This window comes from Rattus norvegicus, chromosome 10 (assembly GCF_036323735.1).
Source record: "Rattus norvegicus strain BN/NHsdMcwi chromosome 10, GRCr8, whole genome shotgun sequence".
Lineage (NCBI taxonomy): Eukaryota > Metazoa > Chordata > Mammalia > Rodentia > Muridae > Rattus > Rattus norvegicus.
This window is the reverse complement of record NC_086028.1, coordinates 95,268,907-95,281,834: the sequence shown is the minus strand read 5'-3', so window position 1 is coordinate 95,281,834 and position 12,928 is coordinate 95,268,907. Positions and strand designations below refer to the sequence as shown.

The window sequence follows — 12,928 nt, the reverse complement described above, 5'->3', positions numbered from 1 at the left end:
TTTTCAGCATCCAGGGCATGGGATTAATCTTGAGGTTACAAACAAATCTTTTTTTTAAAAAAATTTCCAGTTTTCTATGAGTTTATTTTATCTCTGGGTTTAATCACTTCCAGAGAATGCCTCCCTGCACCTTCTCCTCCTTCCCTTCCCCTGACCCCTAAAAACCATTACTAAAGAAGGAATTTTAAAATTACCCAAATGCCCTGGTTATCTAACCCCCCCCCCCCCAAATAAAAGAACAACCTGGAGTCTCCCACTCCCTCTCTTCCCCGTGCCTTCTCTCACCCCAGCGTCTCCTTCATCCCAGCCTGGGAGGGGCTGTCCCCGCGCGCCCTGCTGGATGAATAGTCCCTGAGCCCAGCAATACCAATTGCAAAGCCAGACAGTTAATGGCTAAGGGGGCTTCAGCAAAGCCCCAAGAGACTTGATTCCTCTTAAGAAATGCTAGGGATAGTGGAATACATTTGAGGTTGAAAGCCATGCGTGCTCTGGTGCCTGGGGTATAAAGGGGAAATCCCTTCCGCATATCGGACGCTGCTGCCGATTCCTGACAGGAATCCCAAGAGGCAGAGCATCTGGGAAGAAAAGGAGTTTCGGCACAGACGAGCGTCTTCATAGTCCTCGTCCCATGAACTTATTCCCACACATTTATTGAGCCTCCATTAAATTCCAGACACCCCATTAAACCGTGGTACCCCAACTATCACCTTATTCATGCCAATGAAAATGCTCAGAGCTGGAGAGATTTCTGTCCGTGAAGTACGTGTGCACTGTACAAGCATGAGACCCTGGGTTCCATCCCCAGCACCCATGTAATAAGCGGCAGCACACATCTGAAATCCCAACACTAGGACCAGAAGAAAGATGGATCTTTGAAGTCCATAGCCCAGTCTAGCCTAACAGGCAAGTTCCAGGCCAATGGGAGATCCTGCCACTAAAATACAGGTAGACAGTACATGAGAAACAACACCCAAGACTGACCAGGATCTTCCACATGCACACATACATGTGCAGGCACACTCAGAATGCAAGCTCAAATTCTCTGTTTGGCTCTGCACCTCATTTTTAAATTGGATTATTTGGGTGTTTTGTGTCTAATTTCTTGAGTTCTTTATATGTTTTAGGTATTAACCCCCTGTCAGTGTAGGGTTGGTGAAGATCTTTTTCTTATCCTGTAGGCTGTCATTTTATCCTATTTGACAGTGTCCTTTGCCTTACAGAAGTTTTCTAGTTTCGTGAGGTCCCATTTATTAATTAATTCAGGGGGTCCCACTTATTAATCGATCTCAATGCCTGAGCTACGGGTGTTCACTTTAGGAAGTTGTCTCCTATAGCAACGAGTTCACGGTTATTTCCACTTTCTGTTCTTAGCTTTAGTGGATCTGGTTTTCTGTTGAGGTCTTTGATCCACTTGGACTTGAGTTTTGTGCAGGGTGATAAATATGGATCTATTTGTATTCTTCTACATGCGGACATCCAATTAGACCAACACAATTTGTTGAAGATGCGCTCCCTTTTGCGTTGTATGGTTTTGGTATCTTCGTCAAAAATCAGGTGACCACAGGTGTGTGGGTTTCTTGTTTATTTTCATGTGAAGGTGAGAATGTTCTATCTCTACAAAGAATTGTGTTGAAATTTTGATGGGAATTTCGTTGAATCTGTAGATTGCTTTGGGCAAGAAGGCCATTTTCACTGACCTAAGAGTATGGAATAGCTTTCTACCTTCTGATACCTTCTTCAGTTCCTTTGTCCAGAGACCTGAAGTCCTTGTCATTCAGGTCTTTCAGTTGCTTACTTAGAGTTACACCAATATATTTCTACGTTATTTCTGGCTATTGTGAAAGGTGTTGTTTCCCTAACTTCTTTCTCGCCTGGTTTATCGTTTGTATAAAGGAGTGCTACTGATTTCTTTGAGTTAATTTTGTATCCAGTCACTTTGCCGGCGTTATTTTTTAACTGTGGGAGTTCTCTGATAGAATTTTTGAGATTGCTTTTGTATATTATCATCCAAAAGTAGCAAGACTATAATGCCTTCATATCCAATTTGTATCCCCTTGATCTCCTTCAGTTGTCTTATTGCTCCAGGTAGCGGTTCAAGTACTACATTGAAAAGAAAGGAAGGGAGTGCCTTGTCTTGACCCTTACTTTAGTGGAGTCGCTTTAAGTTTCTCTCCATTTATCTTGATGTTGGCTCTCGGCTTGCTGTATATTGATTGCCTTTACTATGTTTAGGTATGTGTTTTGTATCCCTGATCTCTCTAAGACTTAACACGAAGGGGTGTTGTATTTTGTAAAAGGCTTTCTCAGCGTCTAAGGGGATGATCCTGTGCGTTTTTTTTCCTTTCAGTTTCTTCATATGATGGATTACATTGGTGGGTTTTCATACATTGAACCATCCTGGCATTCCTGGAATGGACCCTACTTGATCACAGTGGATGATGTCGTTGATGTGTTCTTGCATTCAGTTTGTGAATATTTCATTGAGTTTTTTTTTGCATCAATTTTTATAAGGAAAATTGGTCTGAAATTCTCTTTCTCTTTTGGGTCTTTGTGTGGTTCTAGGTACCAGGGTGAGTGTGGCTTCGTGGGATGGGTTTGGCAGTTTTCCTTACTTCTTTCTCTGTTTTTAATCCTTTGAGAAATGCAAGGCTTCCACTCAGCCTGAAGGAGGGATTGAAGAAGCACACAGCACACAGCAGCCCTGGCTCTCTACAACAGCAGCTGTATCTAAAGAGCAGCAGTGGTGGCCTCAACAGAGGAAACCTCCAGAGAAAGCCTAGGGCATGCCACAGCCTTGTTACCCATTGGTGGTCGTGCGTGGGAGGATGACTAACCCCCTCCCACATCCTTGGGAGGTAGAGCACACCTAGGAAATTCTCACGGATCCCCGAAAGCTGGCCAGCATGAGAAGGGGCAATTAAGGAGTGTAACAATGGAATCATTTACTCTAGGAATTAGCGCCCTTTATTACATTTTATATAAAGGAGCCTTGAGGCTAGAGAGATGGCTCAGTACGTAAGGTGTTTGCTTCACCAACATGAGGACTTGAGTATGGATTCCAAGCACTCGTGAAAATAAAAAGCAGGCACAGCAGCGTGCAGTACAAGTCCTGGGGATCAAACTTGTGTCACGATTGCACAGCGAGCCCTTTCCTGACAGAGCCATCTCCCAAGGCCCAACCAAAGCTATTTATGTGCTCCAATAGCATGCTTTATATCTGAAAACACATGCAGTCTACAAATCCTAAAGTATTTAGCATCTGGCCTTTGAGGAGAAAGTGTATCAGCCTCTGTTAAGGGAGGAGAACTCTTGATCCGCGCAGCGAAATGGAGGGTTTGCACAATGGACTCCTTAATTGACCCGATTAAACAACCAGGCAGGAGCCCTAATGATATTTCTCCACTCAGTTAAATCCCCACAGTGAGGATCCACTCGACTCACAGAGCTGCAGCAGAGCAAATTCCCGATAACACACGTTCTCACAGCTTCCACAAGGCATCTCTGAGCAACACGTAGGAATTTCACAGCACTTTTATTAGCCAGTTCTCTATTTTATTTAGTTGTATTTTATTTCATTCTCTGGAAGGAAAATACAAATATTAAAAGGAAGCTTAATAGCTTGGCTAAAGGATGTGGTCCTTTTAGTCCAATAATGGCTACCTCACAGTAGAGATGTCAAGTCTACAGTGGCTGTTCAGTTCATGAGGAAGAGTGTCTCAGCAGTTCTCAAAAGGGCTCAGAAGCCCTCTAGGGCTTCTGGTCTTACATCAGAATCCTAAAGAAATCGGTTCTAATATCGGTGAAGGAATGTCCCCAGAGCCAGCTGGATGAACTCGCCAGTGAGAGTGTGAACAAGCAGAGAGAAAAGAGTTTTCTTCTACTGCGTCCATCTGGTAGATGTCCAGAGGGTGTCATCCACATTTAGGGTCAATCTTCCTGTTTGAAACCATCTGATCAAGAAAATCCCTCACTCACCATAGTGCCAAGTGATTTCAGTTAGTCAGATCAGCCCCCACGCATCACCCCCATGGCTTCCATTCTCGGCTCTTGGTGGAGAGTGTATTGTGTTCTCCTGCTGTGCCTTGCAGTCAGACACCGAAAAAGTAACCCCGTTCATTATAGCAAAGAAGCAAGCATCACATCGGGGAATCCTGGAATACATCCTCTCTCTTCCTGCTCCTTGGAAACAGATTGGAGGTTGCCAACCCCTCTGAGTCCTATGAATCTCTCTCTCTAATCCCCTTAGGAGCGAGTGACACCAAAGCTGCAGAACAAGGTTGCGAATTGTCCCCTCTGACAACAATGAGCTTCCGAAAATACGACCCGAGCCCTCTTTCTTCTCCTTACCCGCTACAGACTGAGAAGATAAGTCCCCACAAACGGGTGAGTTGAGAGCATGACGAGCCGTGACTGGATGGGTGGAGGATCAGAGGGACAGGATTCCCACCCGGACCCTGTCACCCGCCTGCCATTGTTTAAGATTAGAAAGAGAAGTGTGAAAATACACTGTAAGCCTCAGTCGGGGAGTGACCAAAAGAAGACGCTCTCCAGTGTGCGCAGTTCTCCGAGGTTCCTAGACGCACTTCGCACCCCGGGATGCCTCTGTTCTACCTCCACGCCCCGAATGTCTACTGCGCATGTGTAGACCACAGAAGATGGTCTTTACCTCTTGACGCTCCAAAAACCCTTTTTTCTTTCCCACCATTGACGGGCTAAACCACCGTCTTCCCCACAGGTAATAGGTTCCTTTCACTTTGTGGGAAACGTGTTCCTCCAACACTTTTTTTGAAATTTTGAATTTTTATTCCTATTACAGACACTTTAAAAATCCAGAAAATCCAAATCCAGCTGTTCACATGGGTGACAGATTTCTGTGGGGAAATTTCCTAGATGGTCTGCAAGCCATGCAAGTGGAGGATATCTAATTGGGGCAGGCTCTGTTAGTTTTAAAACAAAATCCCAGTCTTTTGATTTTACCACGTGAAGACTCAGGAGCCAGATGCTAGGGGAAAGCCTGCTAGCTCAGAGAGGCAGAGAACGCACCCAGCTGACCTTCCTCCTCAACCAAAGTCCTAGAAGGACAAAGTTCCTTCTCCACACTGTCTTAAAAATCCTTCAAACTGAATGTCTCTCCTTTCTACTTCCTGTGCGTCTCTCTTATCTGTCCCCATGACTTCCTCTTACTCTATGGATTTTTCCTATGTTCACTTCCTGTCAACTGGTTGCTTGCTCCGCCTCTTGATTTATGGTTGACTTTATTTAATCTTGTTTACAATAAACAGAAAGCTCCTGAATTAAAGGTGTGTGCTACGGTGAAGCCATGCCACAACTAGAAACAGGTTTTTCCAGTATACAATCTCAGGGTTCACAGCATGGTCAGATACCCTGTAACAAGGTTCAAATAGAGACATGAGCAGTAAGTTGCATAGGGAGAGAGAGCCTTTGAGAGAATGCTATGTGTGGTGGTTTGTATATGCTTGGCCCAGGGAGTGGCACTATTTGGAGGTGTGGCCATGTTGGAGAAGGTATGGCCATGTTAGAGTGGGTGTGTCCCTCTGGGCGTGGGCTTTAATATCCTAGTCCTAGCTGTCTGGAAGCCAGTGTTCTGCTAGCAGCCTTCAGATGAAGATGTAGAAGTCTCAGCTCCTCCTGCACCATGCCTGCCTGGATGCTATCATGCTATTGCCTTGATGATAATGGACTGAACCTCTGAGCCTGTAAGCCAGCCCCAATTAAATATTGTCCTTAATTAATTAATTAATTAGGAGTTGCTTTGGTCACGGTATCTGTTCACAGCAATAACACCCTAAGACACTGTGGGAGTACTGAGGAAAGCTAGCTTGGTTAAAAATTTAGAACGGTCCCCAGTGGAGGTGATAAGTTATTGGAAGCCAAAGTCAGGGTCTTAGAAGATGAATTTGAGTAAGGGAGAAGGCCAGAGAACAATGGAAGCTGAGGATGGCTGGGATGCAAGCAGAAAAGACATAAACTTAGGACCTATACTAAAAATACGATGATGGTGAATGACGGTGGAGGAGGAGGATGATGATACTGGTGATGAGGATGATGGTGGTGATGCTGAGTCTTCTAAAGAAAGTCAACACAACAAAGGGGGAGAAACAGCAGAGGTGGACATGGAGGGAGATGGAAAGACCACTCGTTTTTCACTGCAGAGAGAGCTTTATGGGAGGTCAGCTCCGGTCAGATCTGATGAGGTTGGTCTTGGTCCATCTGAGGTCTGTCGCCAGCAAGCCACAGATCGTCCTGGTAAACCCTGAAATGGCCTTCCTTTGAAAGAGCAGCTACCCTGAAACTACAACCACATGTTCAAAACTGAGGGCAGAGAAGGTGACAGGACCTAGAAAAGCCCCTCCTTCCACCCTTCTGAGTCAGTTCTTTCATCTGGGAAGGGAAAAGTTTGATCCCTGAGATCCGATTGGTCACTCCCTTTCTGCTGTCCTTTTAGTCAGTGGTAGAAGAAACAAAACCTGGTCTTATTTTCTGATATGTGGGAGACAGGATGTGGTTTAACTTCCTCACTGAAGTTCCTGTGGTGATGCCTAGTTAGAATGGGGGAGGGGAAAAAGCTCAGTTGTCCGCAACCCAAAGCCATCGGCCACCAATCGCAGTTACTGGCCATATTCCTGGCTCTGTGGAAACAAACAAGGATCAGGCTGTGGAGAGAGATGTTAATTTCCAGGTCTCCTCCACTAAGAAGGGAACCAAGCATTCCTGGAAAAAGTCTACCAGTGAGGAGTCTAAGATGCTCTCCCGCTGGGCACACATGAGCAGATCGTGAGGTGGAGCTCCTTGTATAAAACGACTTGCATTGTCCAGGAAGGATTTGGGACCTGTTGACAGTCTGAAGGGGCAAGGTAAGAAGAGAGAAACAACCTGAGGGTCATATGGTCGGAAACAAGAAAAACCACGGTGACAAAGCGTACTACTTATTTTTCTAATTGCTGCGAGAAAATGCTGGACACAAGCGACTTGCACAGGGGAGGGTTTATTTTGGTTCATGGTTTAAAGGGATGGTTGACCATGGGTGGGAGATCCTTATGGCAAGAGCAGGAAGCGATGGTGCTTCTGTGATACATTGCCTTCTGTTCAGTCCAGGACCCCAATCTACAGGACGGTGTCACCCACATCTATGGTAGGTGTTCTTACTTCGCTTCATCTAACCCAGAAAATGCCTCATGGATAGGCCCGGGATTTGTTGCCATGGTAATGTAGCACCAGGATTACGTGTGTGTGTGTGTGTGTGTGTGTGTGTGTGTGTGTGTGTGTGTGTGTGTGCAATGCTATCATCAGCTTCTCACATGAGTGCCGGGATCCAGAGTCAGAGCAGACATTTTACTGACTGAGCCCAATGTGTTGCTCTTCATCTAAATTATGCCACAGCAAAGGGCATAAATAACCTTGGCCAACAGTCCCCATGGAGCTGAGTGAAAAGGTCAAGGTCCCATAGTGAATCCGCACTATTTCAGCTGAAACTCAGCCTGTGCTCTGACTCTCAGTGCATGGTGCTAGACTCCTGTCTTAGGGTTTCACTGCTGTGATCAGACACCATGACCAAAGCAAGTCTTATGAGGACAGTAATTTTATTGGGGCTGGCTTACGGATTCAAAGTTTCAGTCAAGTATCATCAAGGCGGGAGCCTGGCAGCATCCAGGCAGGCATGGTGCAGGAGGAGCTGAGAATTCTACATCTTCATCTGAAGGCTGCTGGAAGAAGACTGGCTTCCAGGCAGCTAGGATGAGGGCCTTAAAGCCCACACCCACAGTGACACACCTACTCCAACAGGACCACACATTCTAATAGTGCCCTTCCCTGGCCCAAGCACATACACACCATCACAACTCCCATTAGCAAGTGGCATGGCTCCTTCCTCTGTCTCTCAAGATAGCAGAAGGCAAAAGCCAATGAAAGTCCATCTCATTGACGAGAGGCATGAGCAAGATCTGCCTGCTGCAGAGTACGGCTTGTCTTACAATGCACCCATGCTAACTGGTCCTTTGCAGGCACGTATGGTCCGTCTGCCCCAGCAGGGCCCTTTCCGGCACCTTATGGACATGAAGACAGAGAAGAGGCTGGCAGGGTGGAAGGAACGCCGTAGCCGATTTGGTGACATCAACATGCACAAGTGCTATCAGTTCGGGCAGGTCTTCTCGCCTTTCCAGGCTCTGGCCACCACAGTAAGTGTCAGATACAGTCCTTGGGGGCACCAGGGCCAAACTCAGTTCTTCATCCTTTTCCGAAGTGTATTAGTCAGTTTGGGACCCAATAGTGCCGAGTAACAAAATAGGGTTAAAAACTAAACTCCGTAACTCGGTATCTTCGAATGGCAAGCATCTATTCTCCAGACTCATCATCTACAGAGAACATATACGTCTGCCACTTTTGTTCACCACCAGCTCACAGAAGATCTGACATTCATCCTCCCATCTGCCACTATAAGTAGTCTCTCATGTCATATGGGACAATGACCTGTCGGAGGAGTTCAGGGGATGCTTAGAAGGCAACAGCTACAGCTTTGGTGTTCAGAGATGAGGTCATTTCAAGGGAAGAGCTCTACTGGGAAGGAGAGGCAGTTGGTATACATTCCTATGGTCTGAAAATTTGAGTGTGTCTACTTGGAAAGACTGATTAAAAATATAGATTCTGGGGGCTGTGGTGATGACTCAACGGAATGTGCAAGCATAAGGGCCTGAGTTCAAGTCCCCAGGCGTCTACATAAAAAGCTGAGTATGGCCCTGTTCATCCCTGCAATCATAGTGCTATGGGGGTGGCAAGGGCAGAAACTGCAGGATCCCTAGGATTTTGTGGATGTCAGTCTAGTTATGGGTTCAGTGAGAGACCACCGTGTCTCGAGAGAATAAGGCAAGGAATGATAGATCAGAACATATACCACCCTCTTCCGGCTTCTATGTACCCATGGGTGCGCGCGTGCACACAGACACAGACACACACACACACACACACACACACACACACACACACACACACACACACAGTGATTCTGCATATTGCCTTTGATCCTTATTGATGAGTCAGCACATCCCAAATTTGCCCCTGCCATGGCGCACACAGAAAATTATACATCTTGGAAGGTACAATGGGTATCTAACGGGTACCCATTAGAAGGATAGCTAACAGGGTTAAACAAATAGAACCCTGAACATGGAAGAGATAGGATGTCAACTGCAACTAGACACAGCCCTCCAGTGGGTGCTGGAGGCTGCTGTTGCACATCTGTACTGATGTTTATCTGAAATCGGAAATTAGATATACTAATAATGCCTAAACCTTTCTCAGAGCAACTAGATGAGAAGCTTGGGGTTGGATCCCAGCTGTCACATCTGCCTGTCTGAAAACTCTATAGATGAAGTCGCCAACTCATCCTTAGTTTTCCAAGACTGACTTTCACATTTGTCCCTGCAGTTTCCAACTTTTAACACGTGAAGTCTTGAGTCTCCGAAGACTCTGAGGTCCTTGTTCTAAAACCAAATATCTCAGCTCCTTTGGACCAGAGCAAATTAGATGGTTTGTCGTACTAACCACACAGCCCATGTGAAGCTGAATTTAAAAATTACCACTCTCTAATCTTTGTAGAAACTAGCCAGATTTCCTCTTCTGTCCGCTGACCAATATTCTTCAGACACTCTGCTTGTGTCCAGGCCCAAACCCAAGAATGGAAGTCCAAACCCCCCAAGGAGCTTCTGTTCTTACAGGAGCACACTGCCATGAACCAAAGTCATACAGTCATGATAAATGGTGAATGAGAAGAGACATAAACTGATTACTCAGAAGGAGCTAAGAGTCATCCACATTGGCATGCGGTCTTGTTACAGAACAAGCCCCTACAAATGGATACCTTCTCTAAGGGAAGAGACTGTCTCCCATGTGCTAGAAGGAACAGTGCCCGTGCGTTAAGTTATTAACTCATGTCATGTTGTGGTTCTGTTACCGTGACAAAACATTCTTTATCAAGAAACAACGAAAGGAAGAGTTTATTCGCGCTTATATCTTTAGAGGGATAGAGTCCATGATGGCAGTGGGGAGGGTGCTACAGCATAATGGCAACAGGAAACTAGCTGGTGATGTTTTCTACACACAGGAAGCAGGAGAGAACAGGAAGTGGAGTGAGGCCAAAAACTCTCAAAACCCACCCCCCTCAGTACTTCCTCCAGCAAGGCTCCACATCCTAAAAGTTCCACCTCTCCAAACAGCATCACTGGGGGGGGGGGCTGAAAGTTTAAATACATAAGCCTATGGGGGCCATTTCTCATTTAAGCTACCACACAGGTTCAGCACTGAAGACTGTGCGGACACTTAGTTCTCACACACTTGGCCAAATGAGCAGCACCCTCACTCTCCCCATAGGACATATAGCTAGAAAAACAGATTGCTTATCTGCAACTGTTAGCATTCCACAGCGAAGCCAGGATTTGAACCTGGGAAGGTGTAGCAAGGCACTCCCATTAACAGCTCCCTTTGGAGATACCGACAGGCTCTCTCAACTCCCCACGCTCCCTCTCACCACAATTCTTCTCTACTTCACAGGAGATGCGAAGGTTGGTGCTACCCAGAGACTTGCCCATGAGTTCTCACATGCGGAGAATAAATACTTCATCCCTCAGTGACATGAATCTCCAGGATTTACCCCTGTCTCCAAAAGAGCTGGCCTCAGGAAAGGATGATAGCCATCGTGAAAAAGACAAGCCAGTGAGCCACATTAAAAAGCCTTTATTCCCCCCGATAGTCAAAGCAACGAAATATAACGACATGAAATAAGGTTGCAGAACCGTACTGTTTTCCCTCTCTGCGAGATTTGACATGAAAACAGAGAGCGCCCGGGCATCTGAGACTGTTGACCCAGCTTCACCTATGACCGTGTTTATACACTCTTAAGAAATGACTATATCACGCCCCGTGTGGATGCTCTGGCACAGACTGACCATTAGGATGTGTAAGAGGCAAAGCCGGACCCAAATCCTCAATGACGCTTTCCTCAGAAGCCTGAAACATTAGGGGAATCAGGCTGCCATTCCGTGCACCAGAATTCCAACATTGCTTACCTGCTACTCCTGGGATATTAGATGGCCATCTTGGGTTTAGTTCCTCACAATGTGGCTAATCACAGTGTATTAAGCTATGAGGGAGGGTCAAGAGAGAGAGGGGAGAGAGAGAGAGAGGAGGATAAGATGGGAGAGAGGAGAGAGAGAGACAGAGACCGAGAGAGACAGAGACGGAAAGACCTCAGTTCAAAGAACATTCCTCCTTTGCTGGAATGGGGTGGCTCATCTCTACCCTAACTATAAAGGAAACTAATACAAATCATATTGGGAATGTACTGGGAGACAAGATCTAGTATCAGAAAAAGAAAGAACGGGGTTGGGGATTTAGCTCAGTGGTAGAGTGCTTGCCTAGCAAGCGCAAGGCCCTGGGTTCGGTCCCCAGCTCTGAAAAGAAAGAAAGAAAGAGAGAGAGAGAGAGAGAGAGAGAGAGAGAGAGAGAGAGAGAGAGAGAGAGAGAGAGAGAAAGGAAGGAGAGAAAGAAAGAAACAAACAAACAAACAAACAAACAAAAAGAAAGAACACAGCTGATGGGAAAGCAATTAAGATCTAGGACATTTAGTGGCTTATAAATCAGATCGTGACAAGAAGAAATGTCTAAGGTGAATGAAAGCAAACCTTTTTATAATTTATAAACACTGGGGCTAAAGCTGCTCTCCTAAATGCACTCTTCCACCCTAAATAGCTTCCGTTTTCTTTGGATGTTTAAAAGCAATATGCGGTCATCATTTTTTTTTAAAAAAAGTTATTTTTAAAAATGATTACCACGGATCTCAGTCTTTGAAGAGCATGTGTGCTCGCACCTTAAGCTTTCAGATCATCTGTCAGTGTCTTCCCCTCACTGACAAGGCTCAGGATGTGCTTGAGCAAAGGTCTCTTTGCCATGGTTGATACTGGGACGTCTCACAGCACCATTGCCCAACATTTCTCGAAGGGTCACCTGGTTCTGGGTCATTGGTTTCACTTGCAGTTCATCAGTAAACTGCTAGACACAAAACCGAATCTCTTACCTCAGAGGAGGGAAGTGAGAAATGGCTTGTTCTAGAACCCAACATGCGCAACGTAGCCAAGAAGTGCAGATCCGGGCTAACTGCAAATCCCATACTCCAATCGGTAACAGTTTGGAAATCATAAGTCAAGACTCTTTCAAATACGTTTGTGGGATATGGCGTGGGCTGCTTAAATCAGTGTGGGGAGAGCTCTGCTATTAGCTACACATGCCGTCTAGCAAGCTTCTCAGTCTTTTGGTTGGGGGCAGCTTCTGCTCTAGAAAGGTTTCATTTGCCAGTCCCAGGGCTGTTGGGTCAGAGAGGTGGGCAAGGAATTGCTACAAAGGGGCTAAAGATTACCCAAAATAAATAACACAGGCTCTAGGTCTGCAATGTTCCAACCTCCCCACATCATCAGTTAGTGAGCCTTGTGGAAGTCATAGTAGAATGTGTGATTCTTGAGGGGCCTCCACGTCAGCACAGAACACACCCAGACACCCAATTCTCAGCAAAAAGGAGATTTACTACCCTGAGGGAAACAAGTTGGGGGCTGCCTCTGGATCTGAGAAAGACAGCAGCAGGATGGTTCTTTCTATTTTTTTCAATTTTCTTCTTCTTCTTCTTCTTCTTCTTCTTCTTCTTCTTCTTCTTCTTCTTCTTCTTCTTCTTTTTCTTCTTCTTCTTCTTCTTCTTCTCCTCCTCCTCCTCCTCCTCCTCCTCCTCCTCCTCCTTCTTCTATTTACTTATTCACCTAAACACTGTCCTCTTCCAGGTCACCATTTCCCACAATCCTTTCCCCCACCCCCCATCCGTCATTCCCCATCCCCTTCTCCTCTAAGCAGGTAGGAGCTTCCCTGAGAATTC

The 12,928-nt window shown here is 45.8% G+C and overlaps 1 protein-coding gene across 3 annotated transcripts in view; it reads left to right on the top strand.

Moving 5' to 3' along the window:
* The window catches only part of 1700012B07Rkl (RIKEN cDNA 1700012B07 gene like), a 33,304-nt gene extending 22,503 nt beyond the window's left edge, over positions 1-10,801 (top strand). For 2 of the 3 annotated variants that reach the window (XM_063268764.1, XM_039085654.2), the window contains exons 2-4: positions 4,247-4,383; positions 8,022-8,195; positions 10,564-10,801. In XM_063268764.1, the coding sequence (XP_063124834.1) occupies positions 4,247-4,383; positions 8,022-8,195; positions 10,564-10,794 (542 nt within the window). In that variant the 3' untranslated portion in view covers positions 10,795-10,801. The remainder of the gene's footprint in view (positions 1-4,246; positions 4,384-8,021; positions 8,196-10,563) is intronic. The other variant, NM_001134497.1, reaches the window with a different exon arrangement.
* Positions 10,802-12,928: the final 2,127 nt, after the last annotated feature.